At 75.3% G+C, this 15,951-nt stretch overlaps 2 protein-coding genes across 8 annotated transcripts; one reads left to right on the top strand and one right to left on the bottom strand.

The window, feature by feature from the left end:
• Positions 1-1,095: 1,095 nt before the first annotated feature.
• On the top strand, positions 1,096-7,150 carry TGFB1 (transforming growth factor beta 1). Of its 2 annotated transcripts, none has more exons than XM_068909694.1 (7): positions 1,096-1,507; positions 3,968-4,143; positions 4,253-4,370; positions 5,169-5,255; positions 5,694-5,844; positions 5,964-6,117; positions 6,924-7,134. In XM_068909694.1, exons 1-7 carry the CDS (start codon positions 1,171-1,173, stop codon positions 7,080-7,082), a joined length of 1,182 nt encoding a protein of 393 aa, XP_068765795.1. In that variant the 5' UTR covers positions 1,096-1,170; the 3' UTR covers positions 7,083-7,134. The 2 variants fall into 2 exon arrangements, with proteins under 2 accessions (XP_068765795.1, XP_068765794.1); XM_068909693.1 differs by having other exon boundaries at positions 1,140-1,507; positions 5,735-5,844; positions 6,924-7,150.
• Positions 7,151-8,840: 1,690 nt separating this feature from the next.
• CCDC97 (coiled-coil domain containing 97) lies at positions 8,841-15,943 on the bottom strand. 6 transcript variants are annotated; one of them, XM_068910070.1, is made up of 6 exons: positions 15,568-15,943; positions 13,084-13,235; positions 12,039-12,537; positions 10,545-10,823; positions 9,297-9,426; positions 8,841-9,219 (listed from the first exon to the last, which is right to left on the bottom strand). In XM_068910070.1, the coding sequence occupies exons 1-6, from the start codon at positions 15,926-15,928 to the stop codon at positions 9,105-9,107; spliced, it is 1,536 nt and encodes a 511-aa protein (XP_068766171.1). In that variant the 5' UTR covers positions 15,929-15,943; the 3' UTR covers positions 8,841-9,104. The 6 variants fall into 6 exon arrangements, with proteins under 6 accessions (XP_068766171.1, XP_068766166.1, XP_068766167.1 ...); XM_068910065.1 differs by having other exon boundaries at positions 8,849-9,219; positions 12,039-13,005; positions 15,568-15,940; XM_068910066.1 differs by having other exon boundaries at positions 8,852-9,219; positions 12,039-12,849; positions 13,006-13,235; positions 15,568-15,937.
• Positions 15,944-15,951: the final 8 nt, after the last annotated feature.

Raw genomic sequence — 15,951 nt, 5'->3', positions numbered from 1 at the left:
CCCCGCTGCGCCCGCACGCCTGGGCCCCCGCGCCCGCACGCCTGGGCCCCGCTGCACCCGGACGCCTGGGCCCCGCTGCGCCCGGACACCTGGGCCCCCCAGGACCATGCGCTGGGCACCAGGACGCCTGGGCCCCCCACGGGCCAGGCCGCCCGGGCCCCCCAGGGAAGGACACTGCGCACCAGGACACCTGGGCCGAGGATGCCAGGACCCACCAGCGCTGCCTGCAGGGCCAGGACGCCGGGGCCCCCCGGGAGCAGGACGCCGGGGTCCCTCAGGCACAGCCCGCCAGGGACCCACCAGTGCTGCCCCCAGGCCCCGGACGCCTGGGCCCCCCCAATAAAGCGGGTTTTACTGCGCAGCCCCCGTTTCGCTGAGCTCTCGCGGCCCGGCGGGGGGGGGGCCGGACGCCTGGGCCCTTCCCGGGGTCCCGCGGCCGCCAGGGGGCGCCCGTGTCGCGCGGGTGCGGCGGCCCGGACGCCTGGGTCCCCTCCGCCGGGGGAGGGGGGGTGGGGGGTCCCGGACGCCTGGGTCCTCTTTAGCGGGGTCGGTCCCGGACGCCTGGGCCCTCTCTGCTGGGGGGAGGGTCCCGGACGCCTGGGTCCCTGCGTCGGTCGTGCTGGGGCGGGCGAGGGTTTGGGGCGGGGGGGGGGGGGGCGTTCCGGACGGCTGGATCCTTTCCGCTATCGGAGGGGGCCGGTCCCGGACGCCTGGGCCCTTTCCGGTAGTGGGGAGGGCTGTCCCGGACGCCTGGGCCCTTTCTAGCGGGGCCGGTGCCGGACGCTTGGGCCCCTTCGCGCTGCTGAGGGAGCCGGTGCCGGACGCCTGGGCCCCCCGCCGCCCCTTCGCCGCCGCGCCCCCTCCCCTCCAGCGGTGCCGGACGCCTGGGCCCCCTCCCCTCCAGCGGTGCCGGACGCCTGGGCCCCCCCCTCCCCACCTCGCTGCGGGACGCCTGGGCCCCTCGCGGTTCTGCGGGGGGGGCTGCGGCGGCGCCTGGGCCCCTCGGCCTGTCCCCCCCCCCATCGCGGCGGGGCCGTGACTCAGTTTCCCCGCGGCGGCCCGGAAGGGGGGGGCGGCCGGTGGCTTCCTGGGAGGGGCCGCGGCCCGGTTAAAGCGCGGCGGCTCGGGCTCGGCTCGGCTGGGCTCGGGCGGCGGCGGCGGGCGCGGCCCATGGAGCTGGCGGCGCTGCTGGCGCTGCTGGGGGCGGCGCAGGCGCTGCTGGGGGCGGCGCGGGCGCTCTCCACCTGCCGCACGCTCGACCTGGAGCTGGCGCGGCGCAAGCGGATCGAGGCGATCCGCGGGCAGATCCTGAGCAAGCTGCGCCTGGCGGCGCCGCCCGCCGACGCGCCGGCGCGGCCGCTGCCCGAGGAGGTGGCGGCGCTTTACAACAGCAGCCGCGAGGCGCTGCGCGAGCGGGCGCGGCTCCGCCAGGCCGCGCCGCCGCCGCCCGACGACTACTACGCGCTGGAGCTGCACCGCTTCCCGGCCGAGCGCGGCCCCGGGCAGGGTGAGGGCCGGGCGCCTGGGCCCCGCTGAGGGGGGGGGGGGTCCCGGACGCCTGGGCCCCGCTGGGGTTGGAGGGTCCCGGACGCCTGGGCCCCGCTTCGGGGGGTGGGAGGGGGCCGGACGCCTGGGCCCCGCTGAGGGGGGGGGGGGTCCCGGACGCCTGGGCCCCGCTGGGGTTGGAGGGTCCCGGACGCCTGGGCCCCGCTTCGGGGGGTGGGAGGGTCCCGGACGCCTGGGCCCCGCTTCGGGGGGGGGGGTCCCGGACGCCTGGGCCCCGCTGAGGGGGGGGGGTCCCGGACGCCTGGGCCCCGCTGAGGGGGGGGGGTGTTGGAGGGTCCCGGACGCCTGGGCCCCGCTGGGGTGGGAGGGGGCCGGACGCCTGGGCCCCGCTTCGGGGGGTGGGAGGGGGCCGGGCGCCTGGGCCCCGCTGAGGTGGGAGGGGGCCGGGCACCTGGGCCCCGCTTCGGGGGGGGGCGTTGGAGGGTCCCGGACGCCTGGGCCCCACTGGGGTTGGAGGCTCCCGGACGCCTGGGCCCCGCTTCGGGGGGGGGGTGGGAGGGGGTCGGGCACCTGGGCCCCGCTGGGGTGGGAGGGTCCCGGACGCCTGGGCCCCAATTCGGGGGGGGGGGTTAGAGGGTCCCGGACACCTGGGCCCCGTTTCAGGGGGGGGTTAGAGGGTCCCGGACGCCTGGGCCCCGCTGGGGTGGGAGGGTCCCAGACGCCTGGGCCCTGCTAGGGTTGGAGGGTCCCGGACGCCTGGGCCCCGCTGGGGTGGGAGGGTCCCGGGGTGGGAGGGTCCCGGACACCTGGGCCCCGCTGGGGTTGGAGGCTCCCGGACGCCTGGGCCCTGTTTCGGGGGGGGGGGTCCCGGACGCCTGGGCCCTGCTGGGGTGGGAGGGTCCCAGACGCCTGGGCCCTGCTAGGGTTGGAGGGTCCCGGACGCCTGGGCCCCGCTGGGGTGGGAGGGTCCCGGGGTGGGAGGGTCCCGGACACCTGGGCCCCGCTGGGGTTGGAGGCTCCCGGACGCCTGGGCCCTGTTTCGGGGGGGGGGGGTCCCGGACGCCTGGGCCCTGCTGGGGTGGGAGGGGGCCGGACGCCTGGGCCCCACTTTGGGGGGGGGGGAGTGCTGGATGCCTGGGCCCCGCTTCGGGGGGGGTTGGGGGGTCGGAGGGTGCCGGATGCCTGGGCCCCACTTGGGGCAGGTGTGAAGGTTCCCGGACACCTGGGCCCCGCTACACTGGCGGAGCGGAGGGTGCCGGACGCCTGGGCCCCGCTGGGGTTGGAGGATCCCAGACGCCTGGGCCCCTTGGTGCGGGGAGGGTTGGAGGGTCCCGGATGCCTGGGCCCTGCTTGGGGGGGTGGGGGGTCCCGGATGCCTGGGCCCCTTGGTGGGAGGAGAGCCGCGCCGCTTCCTGGCTGAGCGGAGCCTGGGGCAGAGCGAGTCCCGGGCGCCTGGGCCCCGCTGGGGTGGGGGTAGGGGGTCCCGGGCGCCTGGGCCCCGCTGGGGTGGGGGTAGGGGGTCCCGGATGCCTGGGCCCCGCTGGGGTGGGGGTAGGGGGTCCCGGGTGCCTGGGCCCCGCTGGGGTGGGGGTAGGGGGTCCCGGGTGCCTGGGCCCTGCTTGGGGGAGGGGGAACGCCTGGGCCCCTCGGGGGTGGGAGCTGCACCGCTTCTTGGCCAAGCAGAGCCCGGGTGAGAGTGCGTCCCGGACGCCTGGGCCCCGCTGGGGGTGGCAGGTCCCGGACGCCTGGGCCCCTGGGGGGGAACTGCATCGCTACCCAGGTGAGGGTGAACTTGGGGGGGGGGGGGACGCCTGGGTCCCTCTTGGAGTGGGGGCAGTCGGACGCCTGGGTCCCTGCGCCCGGACGCCTGGGTCCCCCTCGGGACGGGGCCGCCCACGCGCCGGGGTTCCCCTCGGGCTGCCCAGGCGCCCGGCTTCCTCGTGCGCAGGTGCCGGGGTTCCCCGTCCCCGGACGCCTGGGTCCCCCTGGGGGCAGGGGCGCCTGGACGCCTGGGCCCGCCTCGGCCGGCTCCCGGCGGGCCTCGGGCGGGGGCAGGGCGCCGGACGCCTGGGCCCCGGCGCCCCTCCTGGCCGCGGTGGCGCGGGGGGGAAGCGCTGCCCGGACGCGCCGGACGCTGCGGTTTGCTGAGTAATCGCCTGCTCTGAGGCGGCTTTGTTGGGCCGTCGCGTGGCGCGGGGGGCCGGGCCGGCCGCGGCGCCTGGGCCCGGCGGGGAGCGGGGACGCCTGGGCCCACCCGGGCGGGGGAGGGCTGCTGGCTTCCGTGTCTCTGTGACCCGCCCTCGGCACGGGGACTCCCCGGGGCAGCCCGTTCCCTGTGTGGGGGGGGGGAGCGAGCGTGTGGTGGCCATCACTCCGCTCCAGAGTGAACGCCCCGGCGCGACGGGCGGGCTGGGCTGGGCTTGGCCAGGGCGGAGGCAGCACCCACCCCGCCGCCCCCCAGGGCCCCTGGAGCACTGGCAGCCCACGAGCCACAGCACCTTCTTCGTGTTCAACGCGTCGCGGGTGCGGGCCGAGATCGGGCACGAGGCCCTGCTGCACCGGGCCGAGCTGCGCATGCTGCGGCAGCGGGCGACGGCCGAGACCCTGGGCGCCGAGCAGCGCCTGGAGCTCTACCAGGTGGGGCGGCGCGCGGGGCCGGGGGCCGAGCGCAGCGCCGCCCGGGGCTGCGCACGGCGGAGGGGGCCGGGCGCGCGGGGCCGGGCGCAGCGGTGACGGGCTCGCGCAGGGCTACGGCAACGCCTCGTGGCGCTACCTGCACGGCCGCTCGGTGCAGGCCACGGCCGAGGAGGAATGGCTCTGGTTCGACGTCACCGACGTCGTGCAGCAGTGGATCAGCGGCAGAGGTGGGCGAGACCCCGGCCCCCCTTCCCGGGCCCGGACGCCTGGGTCCATCCTCCTCCTACTGCAAACATCTGGGTCGCCCTGGCCCCCCTGGACACCTGGGCCCCCGAGCATCCCGCTCACCCTCACCCCCGGACGCCTGGGTCCCTGACCATCCCACTCACCCCCGGGTGCCTGGGCCCCCCCGGACACCTGGGCCCCCGACCATCCCGCTCACCCTCACCCCCGGACGCCTGGGCCCCCCCGGACACCTGGGCCCCCGACCATCCCGCTCACCCTCACCCCCGGACACCTGGGTCCCTGACCATCCCACTCACCCCCGGGTGCCTGGGCCCCCCCGGACACCTGGGCCCCCGACCATCCCGCTCACCCTCACCCCCGGACGCCTGGGCCCCCCCGGACACCTGGGCCCCCGACCATCCCGCTCACCCTCACCCCCGGACACCTGGGTCCCTGACCATCCCACTCACCCCCGGGTGCCTGGGCCCCCCCGGACACCTGGGCCCCCGACCATCCCGCTCACCCTCACCCCCGGACGCCTGGGCCCCCCCGGACACCTGGGCCCCCGACCATCCCACTCACCCTCACCCCCGGACACCTGGGCCCCCCCGGACGCCTGGGTCCGTTCCCCACCCCCCCAGACCCAGCCCACACACCTGGGTCTGTTCCCCCCCCCAGCCCCAGCCTGGGTCCATCCCTCTCCCCGGCCCGGACACCTGGGTCCCTCCTGACCATCCCGCTCACCCCCTTCCCCGGGCGCCTGGGTCCCCCCGGACGCCTGGGCCCCGGCCACCCCGCAGAGCCCCTGGGCGTGTTCAAGCTGAGCGTGCACTGCCCGTGCGAGCGGAGCTCCAGCGAGCCCGAGAACATGAAGATCACCATTGAGGGTAGGTCTGGGCCCCGGACGCCTGGGCCCCCTGCAGAGCGGGTGGGAGGGAGGTGCCAGCCCGGACGCCTGGGCCCCTGGGGCCGGTGTTGCAGGGGGCGGGAGCTGGGGGGACCCGGACACCTGGGGCTGTGGGTGCCTGGGGCCGTGGAGGGGGGTGTGAGGGGCTCGGACGCCTGGGCCCCTGTGGGTGGGAGGGAGACGCTGGCCCGGACGCCTGGGCCCCTGGGGCCGGTGTTGCGGGGGGCGGGAGCTGGGGGGCCCGGACGCCTGGGGCTGTGGGTGCCTGGGGCCGTGGAGGGGGTGTGAGGGGCTCGGACGCCTGGGCCCCTGTGGGTGGGAGGGAGACGCTGGCCCGGACGCCTGGGGCCGGTGTTGCGGGGGGCGGGAGCTGGGGGGCCCGGACGCCGGGGCCCCCGCTGCAGCCCGGCTCGCGCAGGCTTCGAGAAGCAGCGGGGCGACATGCAGGACATCGCGCAGCGGCGCCGGCGGGCGCCCTACGTGCTGGCCATGGCGCTGCCGCCCGAGCGGGCCAACGAGCTGCACAGCGCCCGGCGCCGGCGCGCCCTCGACACCGACTACTGCTTCGGGTGAGCCGGACGCCGGGGCCCCTCGGCGCGCTCTGGGGCCCGGGACGCCGGGGTCCCGCGGGGTGGGGCCGGGCCCCCCGGACGCCTGGGCCCCGGCTGAGCCGCCGCTGCCGCCGCAGGACGGAGGAGAAGAACTGCTGCGTGCGGCCGCTCTACATCGACTTCCGCAAGGACCTGCAGTGGAAGTGGATCCACGAGCCCAAGGGCTACATGGCCAACTTCTGCATGGGGCCCTGCCCCTACGTGTGGAGCGCCGACACCCAGTACACCAAGGTGCGCCCGGACGCCGGGGCCCCTCGCAGCCGGGTTTGGGGGCACCAGGGCGCCTGGGTCCCCGGGGGGGGGGTCTTGGAAGCCCTGGAGTTGGGGGGGGGCTGGACACCTGGGTCCTTTGCCGGGAGGGTGGAGAGCAGGGGCACCAGGACACCTGGGCCCACTGCGGTGGGAGGGAGGGGGGAGGCCAGGACACCTGGGCCCAGCTGAGGGAGGGGGGGGGTTCCTTGGGCTGGGGTCTCGGGTGCCTGGGTCCCTGGGCGGGGGGGGGACAATGGGAGCTGGATGGGGGGGAGGAACTGGACACCGGGGCCACCGGCAGGTGGATGGTGGGGGTGCCCGGACGCCGGGGCCCATGGTGGCGGCGGGTGGATGGTGGGGGGGGGGCGCCCGGACGCCGGGGCCCATGGTGGCGGCGGGTGGATGGTGGGGGGGGGGGGGCGCCCGGACGCCGGGGCCCATGGTGGCGGCGGGTGGATGGGGGGGGGGCGCCCGGACGCTGGGGCCCGCGGCGGGTGGACGGACGGGGGGGTGCCCGGACGCCGGGGCCCGCGGCGGGTGGACGGACGGGGGGGGGACGCCCGGACGCCGGGGCCCGCGGCGGGTGGACGGACGGGGGGGGGACGCCCGGACGCCGGGGCCCGCGGCGGGTGGACGGACGGTGGGGGGTGCCCGGACGCCGGGGCCCGCGGCGGGTGGACGGTGGGGGGGACGCCCGGACGCTGGGGCCCGCGGCAGGTGGACGGACGGTGGGGGGCGCCCGGACGCCGGGGCCCGCGGCGGGGCTGACGCGCGGCCGGGCGCAGGTGCTGGCGCTGTACAACCAGCACAACCCCGGGGCGTCGGCGGCGCCCTGCTGCGTGCCCCAGAGCCTGGACCCGCTGCCCATCGTCTACTACGTGGGGCGCAAGGCGCGCGTCGAGCAGCTCTCCAACATGGTCGTCCGCGCCTGCAAGTGCAGCTGACCCCCCCCCCCCCCCCCCAATATTTAATTTCCTCTCGGTTTGGGGTTTTGTAGCTGCTGCCTCCTGCCTCTTCTTGCTGCCGGAGGGGGCGGGGCCTCTCCGCGCCCCGCCCCCGCGCCCCACCCACCCGCCCCATTGGCCCCACAGCTGCAGGGGGCGGTCCCCAGGGGGTGAGGCTCCTCCCACTCCAAGAGGCTCCGCCCTCCTCCAAGCGCTTCATTGGCTGGGGGTGACCTGGCCCCGCCCCCCCATGGGGTGCCCCACGCCGCAGAGGGGGCTGGGACGGCGCTGCCTGGGCAGCCCCCGAGGGGCCCAGGCGTCCGGGGCACCCATTTCCCCAAGGGGCCCAGGCGTCCGGGGCGCCCATTTCCCCACGGGGCCCAGGCGTCCGGGGGGGGGGGCCCACAGCACCGGGGTGCCCATTTCCCCACGGGGCCCAGGCGTCCGGGGGGGGGGCCCACAGCACCGGGGTGCCCATTTCCCCACGGGGCCCAGGTGTCCGGGGCGCCCGTTTCCCCAAGGGGCCCAGGTGTCCGGGGCGCCCATTTCCCCACGGGGCCCAGGCGTCCGGGGGGGGGGGGCCCACAGCACCGGGGTGCCCATTTCCCCACGGGGCCCAGGCGTCCGGGGTGCCCATTTCCCCAGGGGGCCCAGGCGTCCCCCCCACCCCAGGGCTCCAGGCTGTGCACACGGGGAGGGGGGGTGGGGCGCGGGCCCAGGCGTCCGGGAGCGGCGGATAAAAATACCCATCGGGCTGGAAAGCGGCCTCGGGGCGGGCGCACACGCGGGGCACACGCCAAGCCCTGGGCCTGCCTGCAGCGCACACGCGTGTGCACACGCCATGGGGACACATGTGACACCTGTTCCCGGGGGGGGGGGCTGCCAGGACACGCGTGTGCACGTGTTTCCTGCGGGGGGGGGGCTGCCAGGACACGCGTGTGCACGTGTTTCCTGCGGGGGGGGGGGGGGGCTGCCAGGACACGCATGCGCACACGCGGCGACGCGGCCCGGAGCAGCAGCCGCCCGCGCAGGCTGGGCCGGCACACGCCAGCCCCCGACACACGCGTGTGCCCCAACACGCCCGCACACGGCTCCCGCTGGCCGCGCGGTCCCGGCCGGGCTCCCGGACGCCTGGGTCCCTGCAACGGGGCCTGGCGAGGTGGGGCCCAGGCGTCCGGGCCCCCCCAGGCGCGGGGAGGGCCCAGGCGTCCGGGCCGCGGCGCTGACCCATGCCGGAGGCATTTCCTCCCGGCCGAGACGCCCGACCGCAGAGCCGCGTTCCCAGGCCGGGGACCCAGGCGTCCGGGGCCCAGCCCCCCCCCCCCCCGCTGGGGCTGGGCAAGGACCCAGGCGTCCGGGCAGCCCCCCCCCCCCCCAAAAAAAACCGAAGGACCCAGGTGGCCGGGCGAGGGCCCAGGCGTCCGGGGCGCCAGCGCCACCCACGACGCGGCCCCGCGAGCGACTCATCCCTGGGGCGTGGGGCCGCGCGGTTAGAGCCTGGCGCCGCCCGGACGCCTGGGCCCCCCCGGCCGCGCACCCACGCCGGCGTCTCGCGGCGGGGACCCTGGTGGTGGTGGTTGGGGGGGGGGGGAGGTCGGTCTGCGTCAGCGCCGCCCCCGGCCCCCCCGCCGGCACCCTCCCGCCGCGGGCGCCGACGTCGCCCCCCCCATCCCCTGGGGTTTCCCCTCGGAAAGAACCCGGGGCCCAGGCGTCCGGGACCTGCTTGGTTGGCGGGGGAGCAGCTGGGAAGCCGCGGCGGCTGAGACCTGGCCAACTCATGGCAGGCGGCAGCCCCGGGTTGGGGGCTTTTGGGGCTGGGGACCCCCCCGGGGACCGTCCCGGTGGTGCCGCGCGATGGGGCTGCCCGCCTCGGCAGGGGCCCAGGCGTCCGGGAGGGGCCCAGGCGTCCGGGGAGAGAGGCAAAAAAAACCCCCAGCGGTGCCACCGCGGTCGCCAGCGTCACCTTTACTGCGCGCGGGGTCCCCGCGGAGGGGGGGACGGGGGGGGGGGGGTCGCGGCCCCCTACTCGGGCTCGGGGGCCGGGGCGGCGCCGGGCTCCTCGCCGTCGAAGTACCGCTCCTCGGCGTCGCGCGCCGCGATGTCCAGGTTGTCCAGCTCGGGGTTGTCGTCCACCTGGCTGCGGGGGGGGGGTGAGCGGGGAGGGGCCCAGGCGTCCGGCCCCCCCCCCCCCCCCGCCCGGGTCCCCGCACCCACCTGTAGTCGAAGTCGCCGTCCTGGCCGTCGAGGAAGCGCCGGTGCATGCGGCTGGTGAACTCGGCCCGCAGCATGGCCCGCTCGGCCACGTCGGGGACCCCGGCGTCCGGGCCGGCCGCCCCCGCCTCGCCTGCCCGCGGGGGGGGGGTCAGCACCAGCAGGGGCCCCGGCGTCCGGGCCCCGCTCTGAACCCCCCAACACCAACACCAGGAGGGGCCCAGGCGTCCGGGCCCCGCTCTGATCCCCCCCAACACCAACACCAGGAGGGGCCCCGGCGTCCGGGCCCCACTCTGACCCCCCCCCAACACCGACACCAGGAGGGGCCCCGGCGTCCGGGCCCCGCTCTGATCCCCCCAACACCGACACCAGGAGGGGCCCCGGCGTCCGGGCCCCGCTCTGATCCCCCCAACACCGACACCAGGAGGGGCCCCGGCGTCCGGGCCCCGCTCTGATCCCCCCAACACCGACACCAGGAGGGGCCCCGGCGTCCGGGCCCCGCTCTGATCCCCCCAACACCGACACCAGGAGGGGCCCCGGCGTCCGGGCCCCGCTCTGATCCCCCCCCAACACTGACACCAGCAGGGGCCCAGGTGTCCGGGCCCCGCTCTGATCCCCCCAACACCGACACCAGGAGGGGCCCCGGCGTCCGGGTCCCGCTCTGATCCCCCCCCAACACCGACACCAGGAGGGGCCCCGGCGTCCGGGTCCCGCTCTGATCCCCCCCCAACACCGACACCAGGAGGGGCCCCGGCGTCCGGGCCCTGCTCTGACCCCCCCCCCAACACCGACACCAGGAGGGGCCCCGGCGTCCGGGCCCCGCTCTGATCCCCCCAACACCGACACCAGGAGGGGCCCCGGCGTCCGGGCCCCGCTCTGATCCCCCCAACACCGACACCAGGAGGGGCCCAGGCGTCCGGGCCCCGCTCTGATCCCCCCAACACCGACACCAGGAGGGGCCCAGGCATCCGGGCCCCGCTCTGACCCCCCCAACACCGACACCAGGAGGGGCCCAGGCGTCCGGGCCCCGCTCTGACCCCCCCCCCCCCAACACCGACACCAGGAGGGGCCCAGGCGTCCAGGCCCCGCTCTGATCCCCCTAACACCGACACCAGGAGGGGCCCAGGCATCCGGGCCCCGCTCTGACCCCCCCAACACCGACACCAGGAGGGGCCCAGGCGTCCGGGCCCCGCTCTGACCCCCCCCCCAACCAAGAGGGGCCCAGGCGTCCGGGCCCCGCGCCACCCCGACCTTCGCTCTCCTCCTCCTCCTCCTCGGCGCAGGCGTCCTCGCGCTGGCGCTGCCCCCGCAGCCGGCGCTGCACGGCCGCCTCCTCCACCGAGCGCAGCAGCAGCCGGGCCAGCGGCCCCAGGGCGGGCGCCCCCGGGGGGCCGGGCGCTGCCGGGGGGCCGGGGGCGCCCGGGGGGCCGGACGCCGGGGCCCCCTCGGCCTCCCGGTACTGCCCGATGTAGTGCTCGTAGAGCAGCGGCTCCCGCGCCCGCATCTCCTCCTCGCTGAAGTACTCGCCGCCTGCGCGGGTGCCACTGGCGTCACCCCGGGGCCTCCGGCACCCGCCGGGACCCCACAGCGACCCCAGGGACCCAGGGGACAACGTGGGGACCTCAGGGACCCTCAGGGGCCTTGGGAACCTACAGTGACCCTGGTGGGACCCATAGGGACCTCAGGGACCCTCCCCACAGACCCAGGGGACAACGTGGGGACCTCAGGGACCCTCAGGGGCCCTTGGGAACCTACAGTGACCCTGGTGGGACCCATAGGGACCTCAGGGACCCTCCCCACAGACCCAGGGGACAACGTGGGGACCTCAGGGACCCTCAGGGGCCTTGGGAACCTACAGTGACCCTGGTGGGACCCATAGGGACCTCAGGGACCCTCCCCACAGACCCAGGGGACAACGTGGGGACCTCAGGGACCCTCAGGGGTTCTTGGGGAACCTACAGTGACCCCATAGAGACCCAAGATACAACCTAGGGTCACCATAGCAAGCTTGAGGACAACATAGGGACCTTGGGGACATCACATGGGCCTTAGGGAACCTACAGTGAGCCCCCCCCCCATAGAGGCCCAGGAAACAACGTAGGGACACCATAGCAGGACTGGGGACAATATCGGGCCCTTGGGGAACATACAGTGCCCAGAGGACAACCTTGGGGGGACCCATAGGGACCTCAGGGATTTCCCCACCCCCCCAGCAGAGACCCAGGGGACAACGTGGGGAACCCCCCATAGGCACCTTGGGGACAACATAAGGGCCTTGGGGTGCCTACAGCGACACAGAGGACAACATTGGGACCCTGTAGCAAGCTTGGGGACAACATAGGGGCCTTTGGAACATCATAGGGGTCTTGGGGAACCTACAGTGACTCCCCACAGAGACCCTGGGGACAACCTTGGTGGTATCTTAGAGCCCCCCCGTCCCCAACAGAGACCCTGAGGACTCCATAGGGGCTTTAGGGAACCTACACTGACCCTGGGGACAACCTTAGTGGGGGCATAGGGACCTCAGAGACCTCACAGACACGCTGGGGACAACATAAGGGCCTTGGGGGGACTCCATAAGGACCTCACGGACCCCATAGCGACCTTGGGGACAACCCAGGGACTTTGGAGAACCCACAGTGACCTAGGAGAGGCCCCCACCCCAAATAGACATGTTGGGGCCAACCTAGGGACCTTGGGGCCCCCACGGAGCCCCTGTGGCCACCCAGGGAGCTCGGGTCCCACCTTGGATGAGCTGCTGGAGGGCGGCGTAGCGGCGGTTGCGGCGGCGGGTGTCGCGGTGGCGGCGGCGGGCGTCGCGGGCGGCCCGCCGCACCTCCTCGCAGTAGAAGGCCACCTCGTAGCGGGCGCCCAGGTGGGCGAAGCAGCCCAGGTGCTCGGCGCCCAGCGCCCCGTGGAAGCGCTCGAGGAAGACCAGGGGCTTGCGGTGGAAGAGCTCCCGCAGCTCCCGCGTCCGCTCGGCCGCCGTCAGCTCCGGCTCGCCCTGCTGCTGGCTGCGCACCCGCAGCCGGCTGCCCGCCACCGCCGCCAGCATGGCCTCCACCGCCGCGGGGTCCGGCGCCGCCCCCGCGGGGTCCTCCACCGTCGTGGGGGGCCGCTCCATCAACCGGGGCTCCTGCTCCACCATGGGGTTCAGCGCTGTCACCTTGGGGTCCTGCACCACCACGGGGTGCTGCTCCATCAACCAGGGCTCCTGCTCCACCATGGGGTGCTGCTCCAGCACCTTGGGGTCCTCCACTCTCATGGGGTGCTGCTCCATCAACCGGGGCTCCTGCTCCACCATGGGGTTCAGCGCTGTCACCTTGGGGTCCTCCACCACCACGGGGTGCTGCTCCATCAACCAGGGCTCCTGCTCCACCATGGGGTGCTGCTCCAGCACCTTAGGGTCCTCCACTCTCATGGGGTGCTGCTCCATCAACCGGGGCTCCTGCTCCACCATGGGGTTCAGCGCTGTCACCTTGGGGTCCTGCACCACCACGGGGTGCTGCTCCATCAACCAGGGCTCCTGCTCCACCATGGGGTTCAGCGCTGTCACCTTGGGGTCCTCCACCACCACGGGGTGCTGCTCCATCAACCGGGGCTCCTGCTCCACCATGGGGTTCAGCGCTGTCACCTTGGGGTCCTGCACCACCACGGGGTGCTGCCCCATCAACCAGGGCTCCTGCTCCACCATGGGGTGCTGCTCCAGCACCTTGGGGTCCTCCACCACCACGGGGTGCTGCTCCATCAACCAGGGCTCCTGCTCCACCATGGGGTGCTGCTCCAGCACCTTGGGCTGCTGCTCTGTCGCCTTGTGGTCCTGCTCCAGCACCGCAGGGTGCTGCCCTGCCGAGGGGGGCTGCTCCGTCACCCTGGGGCGCTGCTCCACCGCGGGGACCTGCTCTGCTGCCGTGGGGCCGCGGGGCACCTCGCCGGCGGTGCCTGGGGACGAGGGGAGGCCGCCGGCGTCAGCGCCGGGGACGGGGCGAAGTCGGACAACTAGCGGGAGGGAAACAGAGGGACCCCCAACCCTCAAGGGACCTGGGGGGCTCCGGGGCCCGAAGGGGGGCCTGGGGGGACCCCAAACCCTCAAGGGACCTGGGGGGCTCCGGGGCCCGAAGGGGGGCCTGGGGGGACCCCCAACCCTCAAGGGACCTGGGGGGCTCCGGGGCCCGAAGGGGGGCCTGGGGGGACCCCCAACCCTTAAGGGACCTGGGGGGCTCCGGGGCCCGAAGGGGGGCCTGGGGGGACCCCCAACCCTCAAGGGACCTGGGGGGCTCCGGGGCCTGAGGGGGGGCCTGGGGGGACCCCCAACCCTCAAGGGACCTGGGGGGCTCCGGGGCCCGAAGGGGGGGCTGGGGGGACCCCAAACCCTCAAGGGACCTGGGGGGCTCCGGGGCCCGAGGGGGAAGAGGAGGGCCCCAGGGGGAGCTGGGGGGGCACAGGAGGGGCCCCAAAGCCTTCAGGGCACCAGGGGGACCCCAAAGCCCCCAGGTAATTGGGGGCTATAGAGAAGTGTGTGTGCGAGGATCCCCAAAACCCAAAGGGAACTGGAGGGACCCCAAAGCCCCAGGGAACCCCCAGAGGGGACTGGGGGGGTCCCCAAAACCTCAAGGGAACTGGGGGGGGAGGAACAAAGCCCTCAGGGAACCCCATAGAGAAGTGGGGGGAGTCCCCAAAACCTCGAGGCAAAGGGGGGCCCATAGGGAACTGGGGAGATCCCAAAGTCCCTAGGGAACCTCATAGGGAACTGGGGAGACCCCAAATCCCTCAGGGACCCCCACAGGGAACTGGGGGGACCCCAAAGGCCCCAGGAAACAGCTGAGAGCTCCCAAAGACCTCAGGGGACCTCACAGGGAACCAGGGGGACCCCAAAGGCCCCAGGGGACCCCACAGGGAACCAGGGAGGCCCCAAAGACTCCAGGGGACCCCACAGGGGGCTGGGGGGGGACCCCAAAGGCCCCAGGGGACCTCATAGGGAACCAGGAGGACCCCAAATCCCTCAGGGGACCCCACAGGGAATCAGGGGGACCCCAAATCCCTCAGGGGACCCCCACAGGGAACCAGGAGGACCCCAAATCCCTCAGGGGACCCCACAGGGAATTGGGGGGACCCCAAAGGCCTCAGGAAACAGCTGAGAGCTCCCAAAGACCTCAGGGGACCTCACAGGGAACCAGGGGGACCCCAAAGTCTCCAGAGAATCACGGAGGGACCCCAAAGGCCCCAGGGGACCCCACAGGGAATCAGGGAGACCCCAAATCCCTCAGGGGACCTCACAGGGATTCAGGAGGGGATCCCAAAGGCCCCAGGGGGCCCCACAGGGACCCCAAAGACCCCAGGGGACCCCCACAGGGAACCAGGAGGACCCCAAAGGCCCCAGGGCACCCCACAGGGCTCCCAAAGGCCCCAGGGGACCCCACAGGGAACCAGGGAGGCCCCAAAGACTCCAGGGGACCCCACAGCAACCCCAAAGGCCCCAGGGGACCCCCACAGGGGGCTGGGGGGGACCCCAAAGGCCCCAGGGGACCTCATAGGGAACCAGGAGGACCCCAAATCCCTCAGGGGGCCCCACAGGGAATCGGGGGGACCCCAAAGGCCCCAGGGGACCCCCACAGGGAACCAGGAGGACCCCAAATCCCTCAGGGGACCCCACAGGGAACCAGGAGGACCCCAAAGGCCCCAGGGGACCCCACAGGGAACCAGGAGGACCCCAAATCCCTCAGGGGACCCCACAGGGAATCGGGGGGAACCCCAAAGGCCCCAGGGGACCCCAAATCCCTCAGGGGACCCCACAGGGAGCCGGGGGGGGATCCCAAAGACCCCAGGGGACCCCACGGGGGGCCGGGGGGGCCCCAAATCCCTCAGGGAACCGCGGAGGGAAGCGGGGGGGGCCCGCAGGGAACGGAGGGGACCCCAACCCCCCGAGGGAAGCGGGGCCCCCTCAGGAGCCGGAGAAGGGGGCGCCGAAGCCCCCACCCCGGGGGTGGGGGCAGCCCGGCCCCGTTTGAGTGCGACACCCGCGCGCCGGGGCTCACCCCGCCGCCGCCGCCGCCATCCCGCGCCGCCGCCCCGGCCCCGCCCCCGGCCCAGGCCCCGCCCCCGCCCTTCCGGGGCTGCAGGGGGACGGGAGCGGCGGCGCGCCGGGCCCCGGCGCTCGCGTTCCGGCCCGCTCGCGTTCCCCCCCCCCCCCGCGGCCGAGGCGGCAAGGCGGCAAGAGTCAAAGAGTCACTTTCTCCAAATACAAAAGAAGCCGCTACAGCTCAACTCGACGCACAGCATGTGCAAGGCGGCGGGACCGGCGACATCGTATAAAAAGTTACACGGGGGGGGGGGGGGGGCGCTTTCCCGCTCTCCCGCGCCGCTTCTCCCTCGCTCCCCTTCGCCGACCCTCCGCCCCGGCGTCCGGACAGTGTTAAAAACGAAAAAAAAAGAGCGGAATTCCCATAAAACAGCGCCCGCTCCTGGGGGGGGGGGGAGGGGGGAGCGGGGGGGGGCCGGAGCACCCCGGACTTGGGGGCGACGGGGGGGGAGTAGGGTGGGAGCGCCCCGAACTGGGGCCGGGGGGGGGGGCAGCGGCACCCTGAACCGGGGGGCGGGGGAGAGCAGGGTGGGAGCCCCCCCAAACCGGGGGACATTGGGGGGGGAGCACCCCAAACTG

The sequence above is a fragment of the Struthio camelus genome, chromosome 16 (assembly GCF_040807025.1).
Source record: "Struthio camelus isolate bStrCam1 chromosome 16, bStrCam1.hap1, whole genome shotgun sequence".
In the NCBI taxonomy this organism is placed as follows: domain Eukaryota; kingdom Metazoa; phylum Chordata; class Aves; order Struthioniformes; family Struthionidae; genus Struthio; species Struthio camelus.
This window is presented reverse-complemented; position numbering and strand designations above follow the sequence as displayed.